At 43.2% G+C, this 16,448-nt stretch overlaps 1 protein-coding gene across 1 annotated transcript in view; it reads right to left on the bottom strand.

The window, feature by feature from the left end:
- Positions 1-2,020: 2,020 nt before the first annotated feature.
- The window catches only part of LOC308162501 (uncharacterized protein), a gene marked incomplete at both ends in the record, with an annotated part of 56,979 nt that continues 42,551 nt past the window's right edge, over positions 2,021-16,448 (bottom strand). The window contains one exon of the mRNA XM_080536649.1: positions 2,021-2,348. Within this exon, the coding sequence (XP_080392775.1) occupies positions 2,021-2,348 (328 nt within the window). The remainder of the gene's footprint in view (positions 2,349-16,448) is intronic.

Genomic DNA, 16,448 nt, shown 5'->3' with positions numbered 1-16,448 from the left:
TTTCTAGAAAACCCCATAAGATCTAACAGTCCCCCCTGAATTCTAAACAATAAGTTACAGAATGTTTAAGATCAATGGTATAGAGAATAATAAAACATATATGAAGAACATACATCTCATACTGTCCTGGCTGAAAACTAACAGTGAGAGAAGTTTTTCCAGCCAGGCCCAGTATATCAGCTCCGGCAAGGCACTCCAAGGTCGGTGCCCCTAGGAGTCAGATAAGCTTTGCAAAACATGACAGTCACCAGTTCTGATCCTGTACTGACACACAGAGTATATTAGGAAGAAATACACCTAACATTTTAACCATCCTTACACTTATAAGGAAATCAGCCATAAATCATGCGGGAGAAAAGTCCCCCCTCGGTTCCTCCGCTAGTCAGGGTCCGGTTGATTGAGTACCGACCCCCTCCCTGTAACTCTAACGGTCATTCATGGTCAAGGATGTAGAAACACAGGTGGTGTTCAAATCTCTACAGAGACCTCCCTGTCTCGTTATCGCCAAATGCACCGGCTAGTTTCTCACCTCCTTGACCATCAGTTCGACCCCTACATTACGACTAATTTAAACAAAACCTTACTGTTCTGTTCCCTTAATTGACCCTCCTCGAGAGTAGAATAGATCTCTCCTGCTAGATGATAGTTACTCCAATAACACTACCAAAACAAGTACCGTATTTTCCGGACTATAAGTCGCACCCGAGTATAAGTCGCAGCAGGCCAAAAATGGGTCATGAAGAGGAAAAACCACATATAAGTCGCACTGGACTATAAGTCGCATGGTTCAAGGGAACGGGCTTGGCGGAATCAGCGGGGAAAGAAGACCCTGTTGAGCTTGACTCTAGTCTGGCACTGTGAAGAGACATGAGAGGATTTGTAAGCCCAGGAAGGACATAATTCACGTTAAAACTTCTTCTGAAAGGTTAGAAATACTTAAATTATCGAGTGTAAAGCCAGGGCTAGCTAGCGCGTTGCTAACGAAGGTTAGCAAAATGGCGTCGCGGGAGCAAGCAAACAGGATGGAACAGCCTCTGAAAGGTAATACATGACTTTAATATCGTGTATAACGTTCATAATAGCGTGTATAACGTTCATAATATAGTGCTTAATGTCCACATTGTCGAGTGTAACGACTATTTATCGTGTATAAGGCCATGACAAAGATAGCTTGGTGAAAAACGGAAGTAGTTAGGATGAAGGGCGGCCTACAAACAATGCAACATTGAACAGCCTCTGAAAGGTAATAAATGACTTCGTGTATAACGTTCATAATATCGTGTATAAGGTCCATAATATCATGTTTAATGTCCACATTGTCGTGTTTAATGTCCACATTGTCGAGTATAATGGCTATTCTATCGCGTATGTGGCGCTAGCGGAAGTAGCAAAATAGCCTCGCGGGGGTAATTTAGCAACATAGAACAGTCTCTGGAAGGAATAAATGACTTTAATATCGTTTATAACGTCCATAACATTGTGTATAAGGTCCATAACATCATGTTTAATGTCCACATTGTCGTGTTTAATGTCCACATTGTCAAGTATAATGGCTATTCTATCGTGTATGAGGCGCTAGCGGAAGTTACTCCTTGGTTCATGTCAGTCAGAGATTACCGTATGTCAGTTCATGTCAGTCAGAGATTATGAATTATTGATATATAAGTCGCACCTGACTATAAGTCGCAGGACCAGCCAAAGTATGAAAAAAACCGCGACTTATAGTCCGGAAAATACGGTAATTTGTTTTTCAACAGCCTGATTAGTAGACATTGGTCAAAGGCCACAGCCTACCCTGTCTAATCTTTAATGCATACACTTTTACTGTAAAAAGAAAAAAGAAAAAAAAGGGGATTAGCAATCTCATAACCATACATCCTATTAACCTACACCACATTCCCATTCACCAGAGTCACCTAGGGAAGAAAGGTTAATCAATTTGCATTTTATGTTTATTTTCCACAGTCCAATATTCCCAATGTTCGATATTCAATCTTTAATCTTTCGAAGAGAGGTGGATCTACCCCTTCCTCCTGTAGACTCGTCTCGGCTCTCCCTGTAGACTCGTCTCGGCTCTCCCTGTAGACTCGTCTCGGCTCTCCCTGTAGACTTGTCTCGGCTCTCCCTGTAGACTCGTCTCGGCTCTCCCTGTAGACTCGTCTCGGCTCTCCCTGTAGACTCGTCTCGGCTCTCCCTGTAGACTCGTCTCGGCTCTACCTGTAGACTCGTCTCGGCTCTCCCCGATCAAGTCCTCTGCTGGGCCGTGTGAGAACAGGAGGCCTGGTTGTTCTCCCCCCCCCCCCCTGGTTTCATCGGCCGCACTCTTCCAGCTCCAATCAGATTGTTGTCTGGAACACAGGACACAAACCAACCAAGCAGTATCTTCGAAAATTCAAACACCACTGTATTCTTTCTCAAAACATGTTTTTTTTCAATACTGCTATTTTTCTAACTTTCAGGCAAAACTCTTATAACCTCCACAATTTCTGCTATAACCTCCCCCCTGGTTTCAACACTCATATCTTTCCCTGCAGACACACCTGTAGGTATGGTACAGTGGGGGACATATTGAGACATCAGCTGTGATTTCCCAAAATGTCATCTTCACCCCGAATAGGCCCCCACACTCTAAACAGTGTAGATCTGTAGTTCGAAGGCTCTGCACCAGTGACCCATGCCATTATTGTCCCTCCTTTGGAGTGTTGAAACCCAATACTTTAGAAATGTCCCCAGAAGCAATTGTCAGATTGAGATACTGAGATGCAACGATCAAATTTGTAAGACAATGCCATCAAAAGTTCAACTTTTTAGTTCCATTTAACTTCAATTACACCAGATGCACATTTTAGTCACACTCTCGATTATTCCTGCAGGACCTGTGTGTGTGTCCCTGCAGATGATTAATTATTAATCTCTGATTATTGGACAAGGGGTAGGATTAAACAAGCTTATGCTTCTTCCTACTCCTTTTCGGACATGTTAAGTAAATAGTGTTTTTTGTTTTGTTTTGTTTTTTCTTGTTTTTGTTTTGTTTTTTCTTGTTTTTGTTTTGTTTTTTCTTGTTTTTGTTTTTTCTTGTTATAACTATTTCTTTTTTTCACATGTTCGAAATAAAGCTTTCATTCATTAATTAATTCATTCAAGATACAGCCCAATCTCCCTGGCCCAATGGCCTGCATTGCCACAATAGTGACACACATCAGTCATTCTCTCTCCCCCCTCTGCCCTGACGCAATCTATAGCTTGTGTGCTCAGATGTCTGTGTTTTCTGTTTGTTTTTGTTTTTCAAAACCAATGGGACCACTTGTCAATTCGGCTCCCATATCCATTAAGATTACATATCTTATTAAAGTGACACAGATCATACTCTTACTGACACACGACAGAGGGGTCTCCTACAAAGATTGTTGGCCTGTGTCATAGTTCTTTCGTCTACAGACTTCCAGCCAGTGTTCTAACAGGTCCCATTCTGGGACATAACGGTACGCCACACTCCCTCCTCGGCCTTGTGGGCCAGATGAGGGGACGGCGCTCTCCCCCTCCTCTTCAGACTCATTGTAAACACACCACACGTGGTCCCATGCTCCCCCCTCCACCGAGGATGAATTCTGCATGTTAGCTTGTGCTAATTTCTCCTCTGCCTTAATCACTTCATGATGATAGACACAGCTAGTCAAACTCATTTCTGAAACAGCTTGTAGTGACATTTTAAGACTAGACTAGCCCGTGTAGAGAGGCAAGCGAGGAAGAGGGACAGAGTGAACTGTGTGTGTGTGTGTCAAGTCTGTGTGTTGAATCTGGCCAAGGTTATCAGACACAGAGTCCTTTTTTCCTCTGAGAATAACTCAACTCTTAAACTTGGTTGGGTCACTGAATCAATGTATGACACACAACGTCTATATCAACTTCCCCAAATCTCCCTTATTATTCTTAATCACCAATTGTATTGACAAAGGAAGCACCAATTACCCACAAGCTTGTTTTTTTCTTGTTATGTAGACTGTTTGTTCTACAAGATCCCAATATCACAGTAAGACAGTAGCCTATCCTGTCCGCTTTATTCCCAATTGTATGGACACAGAAAACTCCCCACAAGCTTGTTATGATTAGTTTTCAGATTTCGCCCATACTAGACAAAGCCACCACCTGTATTATGCATTTGTCGTCAGGGACACTGTATCATATCTCCTGTTTCGATAGACCACTGGACTTACTATAGGCTTGTCGATAGACAAACTATAGATTTACCAGCAGACAACTAGACTTTATCAATAGACAACTATAGACTTTATTGATAGACTACTATAGACTTTATCAATAGACTACTATAGACTTTATTGAGACAACTATAGACTTTATCAAAAGACAACTATAGACTTTATCAATAGACTACTATAGACTTTATTGAGACAACTATAGACTTTATCAATAGACTGCTATAGACTGTATCAATAGACTACTCCCGAGACCCACAGCGTATTACAGTTAACCCACACAGCGAATTACAGTTAACCCACACAGCGAATTACAGTTAACCCACACACTACCCACAAGCTATCCTGTTGTATCTCAAATCTCAATTCTTGACAATACATATAGGATTAGCCATGAACCATAAAAACATAAAGTCTGTTTTTACTGTTCTCAATTTACGTGTTGAATATTCTATATCAGAGGTTCTTTATCTGATCTGAGCGACTTTTTAGAACTCACTTTTTAGTTGATCTTTGCTGTAAACCCGGACTGGAGCCACCTGTCACCACGGAGTTCCTCTCCTCTGTCAGGAAGGGAGTGGAGGGGTGCACGTCTTTGTTTTTGCTGTCCGCCGGCTCACTGTTACCACGATGTACCAGTTCGAAAGTTCAGTCGCTAAATCTGGGTCATGGCACCAATTGTAGAATCAGCTTGTCGGTAAAACGATGGAATGGATCAATCTCTATTGAGGATTGTGATCTTAAATGCGTTGTGTCATCTCAGGATAGATCAGGTGCGCAGCATACACGATTTGACAAGAAAATAGATGTTCAACACGGGTCGGAATCTCTGTACTTGATTTATTAAGACAGTCAGCGAATGGTTCATCAGCACGGTAACCAGCATTCGGCATTCAACGACCATTCCACGACATTCAACGACATCATTATGACATACAGACAGGCTTAAATACTCTCTCGACCACCCTCTATCTGTGCCCTGGCGCCTAACCCCCAAGGTCTTTAAGATAACAACCTCTCGAGTCTGCATATTGTGGCGTTATTGCTACCCCTGAAGAGCAGGCTGACCTGGAAGGAACAGAATGTGTGTGTCTAAGTGTGTGGGTATGTGTTATGTGTGTGTCTGAGTGACATGAGAATAGAGAGTGTGTGTGTGTGTGTGTGTGTGTGTGTGTGTGTGTGCGTGTGCGTGTGCGTGTGCGTGTGCGTGTGCGTGTGCGTGTGCGTGTGCGCGTGCGCGTGCGCGTGCGCGTGTGTGTGTGTGTGTGTGTTATGTGTATGTCTGAGTGACATAAGCATATATGTTTCTAGAAAACCCCATAAGATCTAACATAATGAATAAAGGAGACAGTTACAGTATGTAGGTAGTAATCTACATCTTTCCTAGCAGGTGGACCTGGTTCAATCTCCTTAGAAACAAAACATTACAAATTTAGCTAATCTCAACTCTAAATTAACTGCACTGTTAAAACACTAGTATTGTAAGACCTCACCTGTGTCCTGTACTTGTCTCTGCTGCCCTTTGACCAAAAAAGCTCCTCGTTATGTCCATTTTCCTTTTTCTCACTGGCATATTTGTGTTACAGCTCACCTTTTACAAGTGAGACGATTGACAATATCAAAAACATGCTTGCACACACACATATAACTTACTCACACACAAGTTAGTGTTACTGGCCCCAATTTGGTACAATTATTACAGAAATTATTGAGAATAGAGACATGGTTGACATTAAACTAGCTGTTGTTGTACCCTTTAACATTCGCTAACTAGCTTAGTTAGGTCGGGTTTTTCACTAAAATAAAATGTAATTAGAACATGTTTGTACTGACACAACATGACATGAACTTGTTCATTAATATATTACATTTGAACCAACAGTATTATGGCGTTTATACAGTTTGTTTAACCCACCTGAATGAATGAGAATCGTGGACAAGGTTTTAACATTAACGTTACTCATGGCTTGTTTATTGAAGAACCGATGTCCCGCTCCAGTGTTGCCAGATTGGGCTACTTTTGGTCACTCTGGACGGGTGGATTCGGCAGCTTTTAGACTGGTTGGGCTTGAAATTGTCAATCCCGTCTGGCAACCCTACGCTCCACTACAGCGCCTGGCTGGGGGGGGGTGAGATGGAGAGGGAGGATGTTGAGTTACCGTTGTGGATCAAATCACCAACATGACAACACGTGTTTCAGATACAATTTTCAGGGGATTTTTTGTTTATGCAGGTATGGCGAGTGCCATGAATTGCTAAACCAAAACGACGCCTATTGAGACACAGCGAGTGAGCCACACACTTTTAATGAATGGATTAAAGAGCCGCACACAGACAGGCAAAATAAAATTGTGTACGTACTAAAGTCTATAAATACCAAATTTACTTGAGAATGAGCTTTGTATTTACGCCCTGAGATAGTGGCTCAATTATAGCGGCTGAATTAAGCCAAGTGAGCGGGAGAGGGCAGAGAAGCGTGGCTTCTCTGTAAGTTGCATTTGTAGTGAGGCTGATAGGCATAACAATTGTGCATTTTATGACTAAAGCATGAAACTTTCTACAGTGTTTCTATAGACTGTAAACTTCATTTTTAGACGTGGAACCACTTCAGATTTGACCTCTGGCGTCAGGTAGACTAAAGGTAGACACTAATTTTCAGGAGTACAATATTTCTGCAAATTATTCTAGAATTTTGCTGTGCAATCTAGAACTTCCATTATAAAACGGGTGGGTGAAATCAAGCAATCTGATTGGTTCATAGCCGTGGTATATTGAGCGTATACCACAGCTACGATTAGTAGAGCCTCATCACAGTTCGAAATGAATACGCCTGTTTCACGGTCAACATTCTAAATACAAATGATATGGAAATGGAAACATTTCAGGTGAATTTTGACCTCCTGGGTGGCCTAACTATGGAGGAGTGGTTAGAGTGCTCTCCAGGTAAAGTTACACATAAACGGCGACATACCGAGATAACTGACGGAGAGCTGGACCAACTGGAGAAAGACCGAAGTGAACACAACACCGTGAAGCAGACCAAGTGGGCAGTGAAGTGCTTTGAAGACTGGTGTCAGAGTAAAGGTGTGGTCGTGGACTTTCAGACAGCGTCAAAACAGCAGTTAAATGGCATTTTGAGAGAATTTTATGCTACTGTTAGAAACGGTAAAGGCGAACAATATGGACTGAGCAGCTACATTGGTCTCCGTGCTGGACTCAACCGACACATTAACGACCCACCGCTCAGTCTGTCCTGGTGCCTCCTCAAAGACACCGAGTTCACAACTTCAAACAATGTGTTCACCGGCGTTGTCAAAATGTTGAGGAAGAAGGGACTCGACACAACAGCACATCACTCGTCCATTACAGACACGGATTTCAATGCTATAAAGCGAATCCTAAACCCTAACACCCCAGAAGGACTCGTCAACAAAGTGTGGTTTGACATTCAGCTACACTTTGGGCGCAGGGGAAACGAGGGGAATCGGCAGCTCAAACCCTCGTCATTCACCATAAAAACGGACGAAAACGGAGTGAAGTATGCAACGTTGACATTCAATGAGCACACAAAAAACCACAACGACCCACAGGCGAGGAACAGAGAGAGCACAAGGGGATTTATGTATGAACTGCCTGGTGATCCTCTCTGCCCTGTCTCTTCGTTGGCAAAATACCTCTCCCTTCTACCTCGGGACGCACCAGCCTTTTATCTTCACCCAAGAAGAAAAGTGAACGTTGATATCGACAGTGTTTGGTAAATAGCCTACTTAGCCTAGCCTAATGCGTAATGCATATCATTTAGATTACAACTAAATTAGGATGAAATGAAATTTTGAAATGAAATTGTATTTATATAGCGCATTTCATAGAGGCTATAACGTTACTAAAATCTAATGTTACAGGTTCACTCGAGAGCCGATGGGCGTCAATCACCTGGCTACAATGTTGCCCCGACTCTGCAAGCAAGCAGGGACGCAGAGATATACAAACCACTGCCTCCGCAGCACCACGATACAGAAGCTGTCGGATGCCGGTCTCGATACCAGAGAGATAATGACTGTTAGCGGTCACAAGTGTGAAACGTCTCTGCAAAGCTACTGGAGACCAAATCACGGGGACCGAAGAAAGTGGAGCAATATCCTCGCTGCACCCACACCCACACACAACAACACACAGGCTGCTCCACCTAACAAAAAATGCAAGCCCAGTAACGAAGTGCTAGTTATCCTGCACAGTTTTTTAGTGGGTGTACAATCAACGGAGACATCCAAATTAATGTAAATAAATAGATGCAAATAATGAAAATGTGTAAATAAATGCTAAATTCCTATGAAATCTACAATGCTAGTAGCCTTCGCTAATGAAAAAGAATGTTAGTGTTGTTGCTTAGCGACCAACTGCAATAAGAGGAACTATTTTATTTGAGGGGAACTATTTAAGATGACTAATTACGAATCAAAACTATTTGAATTTGAGTGTGCTTTTCTAATTCATATTGACAGTGTTGGTAACCGTTTTATAAAAGCAATAGCTCACTTCAGGCCAGTGGTATATGCTTATTATATCACAGCTAAGGGGGTTGCCGTCCCTCCGCTTCGCGTCGGGCCGAACAACGCCCCTTAGCTGTGATATAATAAGCATATACCACGGCCTGTCGTGAGCTATTGCTTAATTAACTGCAATGTATAATGTCTGCTTGAGTGCATTATGACATCAAATTGAATATTTAGGATGTATGCAACATTCTTAGAACATGGAAGCAATTTACCATGAGAGGAAGGGGGTTGTGGACTCATTTACCACTGGTACAGGGTTGGAAAACCCTGTGATCATCAACCCTGTGATCAACCCTGTGATCATTCTATAGTATAATATGATATATTATCATTCTAAGGAAAAAATAAATAATGTTTAAAAAAAAGAACATAGTAATATACTATATTCTTTTTCCTTTTTTTCTCACTTTATTATTTAAAAAAAAATCATTTTGATCATTCTATGATCATTCTATAGTATAATATGATATATTATTATCATTCTAAGAAAAGAAAAAAAATGTTTTAAAACGTTTTTTAAAAGGATGGATATATTAATGGTGGGACACACATGACAGAACGGACATTGTAGGAGGTAACTGCCTCCAGCAGAGGGCAGTAATGCAGCATCAAGGACGCACGCTGCCGTTAAAACCAAAACAACAAGAAGAAGACGACGACGACGACGTGGTCTATTCCCGCGATACCAGGGAACGAGAAGTCGATCTAAGATGGCGGAGTCAGTAAACACACACCGTGCTGAAGCTGAAGACCTTACGAGTGATTATTAAGTTTACAACTGTGACAGAGGGCAAACATTACAGCAGTAATGCAACATCTGTAGTGATGGCGAGATGAAGCTTCATGAACTGTTGAAGCTTTCCATCCAATTGCGTCACACATGGGCCGAAGCTTCGTGTTGCTTCATTTGCTCTACTGCGTCATCAAGTGGACAATAAATGTCTAGCAGGCAGAGTGATAATGACACCGTGGCTTTGGTGTGTGAAGCTTTGAACTGAATAAATGTGACGCGATCTGGTGGAATGATCAAGGAGGGGGCAAAGTCATTTTTCTGTTTTTTACATATGCTTAAACTACAGATTGTAAGCTTTCAAATGATGTGTCATACATAGACATCGGGAAAAAATGTAAGACGACATGAGTATTTGAAACTTGTTAACCCTGAAAACTAAATCCTGAGGAAACGGCTTTGAAAGATTTGGGACTTTTTCACACCTTCACACCGGCAGGTAATGGGCGGTAACAATAGCTGGTCAACCCCACCCCCAACCACTCCCCCTCTAGATTGACAGCTATCAGCTATCACTTGAATAAGTAACTTTAATCCGATTACTGATTTGGAAATAGTATCGCGTTAGAATACTCGTTACTGAAAAAAGTATTCAGATTAGAGTAACGCGTTACTTAGTAACGCGTTACCGGCATCACTGGTAATAATAAAGAAATGTCTAAATACACGAACACACTGGTTTCAACTAGTAACTACAACTAACTTAACTAACAGAGGCATGTACATACATAGAAGATCTTACCTTAGAGTCTGGTCAACACTTTCTGGTGTAAACAAAAGCGCGCTGCGTCCTGCATGTGGCTTTTTATCCCTCCCCCTCGCCCAGCTATTGGCTACGTCGATTGAGCTCACAGCCATTCACACCGATTGTTGTTCTTAGCTGCGCTCACGTTCCCGCCCCCAAGCTTCTCAAACTCATCTCATAAAACAAGCTTATTTTGAAGACTTATTACACGTATTTAATTAAATGAAAACTGCTCGAAAAAATAACGAGTGGGTACTTCACAACTTCAAGTTGCGTCTTATTACAAAAAAAGTAAATCAGATTTTTTGCATTGAAAAACTTTGAACGCAGATTTAAGGCATTCGCACTTTGCGCCCACATCGCACTTCGATGACGTTTCGTCACAAATGTGCTTGTATTACTAGGAACAACAACATTGTATTCATTTATTCATTTTTATTGAAAAATAACAACTTCTCCATATACGTCATCAACACATGCCTCTTACCATATACGTCATCAACACATGCCTCTTACCATATACGTCCTCAACACATGCCTCTTACCATATACGTCATCAACACATGCCTCGAGAAGGGTCCAGCTGCATCCTACGTTTGGCATCACCCGGACGCTTGTAGACCATATTTGGTTCGAGCGAGTCATCACAGAAGTAACGCGAGAAACCGCGAGATTTTGAAGGATCTTAAAGCACGGCGAGATTTTAAAGGACATTTAACACGAACAATAATTTGAATAAATTTTGATAAGAAGAAGAAGAAGAAGAATTACAAATACAATGGCAAATGCAGCTCAGGTGAGAATTTCGAAATATTATTAATGAACATGTTATAGTTTTCAGATATGTATTTATTATTTAGGTTGTTGCATGTGTTACGCATTTGGCTGTTTCGCACGTAGTTTTGTTCATCTGGCTGCTGGTTAGCAGTGATTGGGGACTGGGAGTGACACTGTTCCCCTTTGCTCTCTATTTAAGGCACCAGCAAACAGTAGGAGGGGAGAGTGGTTTGGGAACGAGGGTTACGACGAGGGAATACAACGAGACAGAGAGCGACAACAAGACAGAGAGTGACAACGAGACAGAGAGCGACAACGAGACAGAGAGCGACAACGAGACAGAGAGCGACAACAAAACAGAGAGTGACAACGAGACAGAGAGCGACAACGAGACAGAGAGCGACAACGACACAGAGAGTGACAACAAGACAGAGAGTGACAACGAGACAGAGAGCGACAACGAGACAGAGAGCGACAACGAGACAGAGAGCGACAACAAAACAGAGAGTGACAACGAGACAGAGAGCGACAACAAGACAGAGAGTGACAACGAGACAGAGAGCGACAACGAGACAGAGAGTGACAACAAGACAGAGAGTGACAACAAGACAGAGAGTGACAACAAGACAGAGAGCGACAACGAGACAGAGAGCGACAACAAGACAGAGAGCGACAACGAGACAGAGAGCGACAACGAGACAGAGAGTGACAACAAGACAGAGAGTGACAACGAGACAGAGAGTGACAACGAGACAGAGAGCGACAACGAGACAGAGAGCGACAACAAGACAGAGAGCGACAACGAGACAGAGAGCGACAACGAGACAGAGAGTGACAACAAGACAGAGAGTGACAACAAGACAGAGAGCGACAACAAGACAGAGTGACAACAAGACAGAGAGCGACAACAAGACAGAGAGTGACAACAAGACAGAGAGTGACAACAAGACAGAGAGTGACAACAAGACAGAGTGACAACAAGACAGAGAGCGACAACAAGACAGAGAGCGACAACAAGACAGAGAGTGACAACAAGACAGAGAGTGACAACAAGACAGAGAGTGACAACAAGACAGAGAGTGACAACAAGACAGAGAGTGACAACAAGACAGAGTGACAACAAGACAGAGAGCGACAACGAGACAGAGAGCGACAACAAGACAGAGAGTGACAACAAGACAGAGAGTGACAACAAGACAGAGAGCGACAACGAGACAGAGAGCGACAACAAGACAGAGAGCGACAACAAGACAGAGAGCGACAACGAGACAGAGAGCGACAACGAGACAGAGAGCGACAACAAGACAGAGAGCGACAACGAGACAGAGAGTGACAACAAGACAGAGAGCGACAACGAGACAGAGAGCGACAACGAGACAGAGAGCGACAACGAGACAGAGAGCGACAACAAGACAGAGAGCGACAACAAGACAGAGAGTGACAACAAGACAGAGAGCGACAACAAGACAGAGAGTGACAACGAGACAGAGAGTGACAACGAGACAGAGAGTGACAACAAGACAGAGAGCGACAACGAGACAGAGAGTGACAACAAGACAGAGAGCGACAACGAGACAGAGAGTGACAACAAGACAGAGAGCGACAACGAGACAGAGAGCGACAACGAGACAGAGAGCGACAACGAGACAGAGAGCGACAACAAGACAGAGAGCGACAACAAGACAGAGAGTGACAACAAGACAGAGAGCGACAACAAGACAGAGAGTGACAACGAGACAGAGAGTGACAACGAGACAGAGAGTGACAACAAGACAGAGAGTGACAACAAGACAGAGAGCGACAACGAGACAGAGAGTGACAACGAGACAGAGAGTGACAACAAGACAGAGAGCGACAACAAGACAGAGAGCGACAACAAGACAGAGAGTGACAACTAGATGACCACCAGACGAAAACCTGCCGAGTACCAGAGGGACCTGCGACGTTGGAACGAGAGAACACCTGATACACGCCAGGCGCCGAGCTGTGGTCCCGAGCAGAGGGACGACTGGCCACCAACGGAGCTGTCCGTGTCTGACCACTGGGGGTTGTGATTCCAGAGGCCTGTTGGGAAACTTGGGAGGGTGCAGCCAGCGCCCTTCCCAAAGTTAAGTGACTTTTTGTTTGCTTACTTTGGAGGTTGAGGGCTAACCCTACTGCCTAGCATAGCTGAGAGCCAGTTGATGGACTGTGGACTGTGTGGTTGCCTGTCACTCGTGCAACCTGCTGAGTCACTCTTTTCTGTCCTCAGCTAAGTGATTGGAGCCACGCTGGGTCGTGAGGATGCGCCGGACCTCCCCATAGGCGACGGGGTACAGTCTGGAGTCAACCCTGGGCGGAGCCCCGGTCAAGAGTTTATCGTACTATCCTATCCCATCGGACCCTGCTGTTTTTAAAGAGCCTTTTATACTGTTCCTGGTCTCTGACATCACTTATAAGATACACACCGGCTAGACCCCTACGGTCTAGTGGCACTTTTCCTGGAGGCGCTGTGTACAGGTTTTTAGCCCCTGCTTGCCTGCCATGCGCCGGGCTCCTTGGGCCTCTCCTCGGGGCCCCCGGCCGGCCTGCGTGCTTGGTCTGTTCTGCCGCTGGGGCACCTGACCCGGCTAGCCTCGTGCAGGGCTATGATAGTCTGAGCCTGGTGGCCTGGGCCGGGTGCGGCGGTGGTGGGGCGGGTCGGGCGTGTGGGGTCCCCCCGAGGGGCTTGTGGGGGGCCGCGGCTTTGCACTGGTGGGCAAACTGGTAAGTAGTCGCTCTACCACTAGAGGGCTGCAGGGGAATTTTCCTTGATGCACAGTGCACAGGTTTTTTACCCTTGCGTCCTTTTGACGAAGCTATCACTGGAACCTGGACACTGGACACAACACTGAACACTACACTACACTGGACACTGAACATCTGTCATTACGTGAAGCGCATTGAGTCGCATCTTGTGAGAAATGCGCTATACAAATAAAACTTGAATTGATTTGATCCCTTGTACACTTTTTTGGGCATTTGTGTTGCAACACACCTGTACATTGTGCACTCTACCCTAGGCCCTTATTTTACTCAAGACAGTTGTTATTAATTCCATTTGGTATACCTCAAACTTTCTTGCATTTCTGGTGTTTGCATTTTACATATTCTAAATATATGCTATCTACATGTCGCACTGGATGGGGTTAGTGCTGTTGACTCATCAGAAAGTAAAGACTAATTCACAGAGTGTATGAAGATTCCAGTAAGGGTTTTGTGAAGGAGCCCTAGTGCTGTTGACTCATCAGAAATATAATGTTTTATTTAGCTCATCAGTGGGCACTCAGCACCATGGACACCTCCAGCCCAGCACCTTGCACCACGGTTCCTGCCCTGCTCCATGGATTACAACGATGATCGCCTGACCCTTGCCTGACTCCACCAAGTCCTTTGCCTGACCCCTCAAACCTGTTTGACCTAATAAAGTCCCACACCTGGGGTCATTGACATTAATTTATTTATATACAGTTAGGTCTGGAAGTAATTGGACAGTGACACAATTTCCATAATTTGGGCTCTGTATGCCACCACAAAGGATTTGAAATGAAACAATCAAGATGTAATTGAAGTGCATACCTTCAGCTTTAATTCAAGGGGTTGAACAAAAATATTGTATGAAACATTTAGGAATTGCAACCATTTTTATACACAGTCCCCTATTTTCAGGAGCTCAAAAGTAATTGGACAAATTAACAATCATAAATAAAATGTTCATTTTTAATACTTTGGCGAGAATCCTTTGCAGGCAATGACTGCCTGAAGTCTGGAACACATGGACATCACCAAATGCTGGGTTTCCTCCTTTGTGATGCTTTGTCAGGCCTTTACTGCAGCAGTCTTCAGTTGTTGTTTGTTTGTGGGTCTATCTGCCTTTAGTTTTGTCTTCAGCAAGTGAAATGCATGCTTGATTGGGTTGAGATCAGGTGATTGACTCTGGCCATTGCAGAATATTCCACTGCTTTGCCTTAAAAAAGTCCTGGGTTGCTTACACACTATATTTTGGGTCATTGTCCATCTTTCAATCAACTTTGCTGAATTTGTCTGAATCTGAGCAGACAGAATATCCCTAAACACTTCAGAATTCATCTGTCTGCTTCTGTCTTCTGTCACATCATCAATAAACACTAGTGACCCAGTGCCATTGGAAGCCATGCAGCCGTCCATGTCATCACACTGCCTCCACGTTTTTTTCACAGATGATGTGGTATGCGTCGGATCATGAGCCGTTCCAAGCCTTCTCCATACTTTTTTCTTCCCATCATTCTGGTACAGGTTGATCTTAGTTCCATCGGTCCAAAGAATGCTGTTCCAGAACAGGGCTGGCTTTTTTTGATGTTTTTTGTCAAAGTCTAATCTGGCCTTTCTATTCTTGAGGCTTATGAATGGCTTGCACCTTGTGGTGAACCCTCTGTATTTGCTTGTGTGAAGTCTTTCTTTTATGGTACACATGGATAATGATATGCCTACCTCCTGGAGACTGTTCTTCACTTGGCTGGATGTTTTGATGGGGTTTTTCTTTACCATGTAAAGGATCCTGTGATCATCCACCACTCTTGTCTTCCATGGACGTCCAGACCTTTTTGTGGTGCCGAGCTCACCAGTGCATTCTTTTTTTCTCAGAATGTACCAAACAGTTAATTTGGCCACTATTAATGTTCCCACTAACTCTCTGATGGATTTTTGTTTTGTTTTTACAGCCTAAGGATGGCCTGTTTCACTTGCATTGAGAGATCTGTTGACTGCATGTTGTGTGAAATAATGCATGTTGTGAAAGAAATAATGAAGGAATAAATAGCCCACACTGGCCCATGAAACAGCGTTTGAGTCAATTGTCTAATTACTTTTGGTTATTATATATAAAAGAGCTATAATTCATAAACCCTTCCTTCAATTTGGATGTGAATACCCTTAACCTAAAGCTGAGAGTCTGCACTTTAAGCCCAGTAAATTCTGTTGGAAATCTCATATAAGATACGTTAGATCCAAAGTATCAAGGAGTATTGCAGTATTGTGTAGGGCAAAACATATTCTGGAACAGAGAATGTTGTATACTCTATATTGTTGTCTTGTCTTACCCTATTTGAGTTACTGTGTGGAGATATGGGGAAATGCATATAAAAGCACTTTAAACCCATTGATTACACTACAGAAAAAAGCTATGAGGATTGTACATAAGGTCGGATATCGTGATCACACAAATAACTTGTTCCTAATGTCAAATGCCTTAAAGCTCATGGACTTATTCAAATTTAAATTGGCACAGTTAATGTATAAAGCAAAGACTCAAGAACTCCCAGGTAACATTAACAAATGATTTATAGAGAGGGATAAGGGATATCATTTGA

This window comes from Nansenia antarctica (assembly GCF_963989245.1).
Source record: "Nansenia antarctica genome assembly, chromosome: 7".
NCBI classification, from domain to species: domain Eukaryota; kingdom Metazoa; phylum Chordata; class Actinopteri; order Argentiniformes; family Microstomatidae; genus Nansenia; species Nansenia antarctica.
This window is presented reverse-complemented; position numbering and strand designations above follow the sequence as displayed.